The sequence below is a fragment of the Austrofundulus limnaeus genome, unplaced genomic scaffold (assembly GCF_001266775.1).
Source record: "Austrofundulus limnaeus strain Quisiro unplaced genomic scaffold, Austrofundulus_limnaeus-1.0 Scaffold617, whole genome shotgun sequence".
Taxonomy (NCBI): Eukaryota; Metazoa; Chordata; class Actinopteri; order Cyprinodontiformes; family Rivulidae; genus Austrofundulus; species Austrofundulus limnaeus.
Genome location: NW_013953019.1, coordinates 15,910 through 17,304, shown reverse-complemented (window position 1 = coordinate 17,304; position 1,395 = coordinate 15,910). Strand labels below are relative to the sequence as shown.

General features: G+C 31.5%; 1 protein-coding gene across 1 annotated transcript in view; it reads left to right on the top strand.

Moving 5' to 3' along the window:
- Positions 1 to 1,348, top strand: part of tbx19 (T-box transcription factor 19) — a gene marked incomplete at both ends in the record, with an annotated part of 16,765 nt that extends 15,417 nt beyond the window's left edge. Inside the window, 2 exon segments of the mRNA XM_014027116.1 lie at positions 591 to 652; positions 1,290 to 1,348. Coding sequence (XP_013882570.1) covers positions 591 to 652; positions 1,290 to 1,348 — 121 coding nt within the window.
- Between the last annotated feature and the right edge of the window lie 47 nt (positions 1,349 to 1,395).

Below are 1,395 nucleotides of genomic sequence, written 5' to 3'. Positions count from 1 at the left end.
ATTTTATACTGTGAAAATGGAAAAAATTTCCATCTTTTATTTTTCACAAACCGGAAGTTTGACCTTGCCTGAGATGGTCTGATAATGGGATGAATAAACACATTGTACTTTATAACTAGCTAACCAGGCAGCTGGAATAAATAATAGTGAACATTTCTTTAATTCTGATTATTCCAACTGTTTCCTGGAGCTTCTGCTTGACTGGTGTTGAGTTGTCTGGACTACAGTGTTAAGCTTCTGGTTTAAGAAAAATAAAGAGTTGCACCATTGTTAAGTTTTTAGAATATAAAATTAAAATAAGATACGGTGTTTTGATTTTCAGTAGCTGTTTTTAAAATCAAAAGCAAACAACCAAAAAGTGCACGGACCATTGGACCCACTAATCTTTTTTTTTTTTTTCAGCTTGAACTAATTATTAATTCACTTCTTTCCTGTTTGAACTTTGTGTAAACAGATTAAGGCTGGTTTATCATGTAACAAGTTAATATTTACAGGATTTGAATTTCTTTAAAAAGCAGTTTTACAAGCAGAATTGTTCATTTTTATCACATTTGTTTAGTTGAAAAGTTTTYCCTGTTTGTGTTGTTCAGATTACAGCCCTGAAGATCAAATACAACCCATTTGCTAAAGCCTTCCTGGATGCTAAAGAAAGGTAAAAAAAATTATAAGGATGATTTTTAAAGACAAACACTCAGGATTTGATTCTTTATTTCAACTAAAATGAGCTGAACTATGAGCTAAAACTGAAGCTAAAATCAGCCAAAAAGTTCATTAACCCCTGTGAATGTTTGTTTATTCATATCTGAGGTTATAAAGTTTTGATCTGAGTTCCAACAGGTTATAAGAGAAATCAAAGCAAACATTTCTGAAAAAGAAAAAAAATCTAATAAATATGATCAAATTTAAATACAAATATTTTAATTTTGGATGAAGTGAAATCTGTACAGAGACAGTGTTTTTTTCCTAAAGATTTAAAGGTCTTAAATTATTTAACTTTTAAACAAATGTTTTTCATACAATACAGCCATAAATTATGGATGGATTTGTTGTAACATTGAGTCACAGTGAGATTTAATTTAATAATCATTAAAATCCAGTGAACTGTGAGTCAGATCTGAATCCTCKGGTAAAAAGTCGTAATTTTCCCACAGTAAAAACAAAAATAAAATCTCTGAGTGTTTGTCATCTGGTTATTAAAGCAAACAGATCATTAATGACTCTTTATCTGTCTGAGCTCATTAAACTGATTAAAACATTAAAAAATAAAACTGATGTTTGATACTTCACAGGAATCCAGCAGCTCGGAGTTTACCCGAGTCTCCGGAGAACAGAGTGGCTCTCCAGCCCTGTGAGTCATACACACACACACACACACACACACACACACACACACAC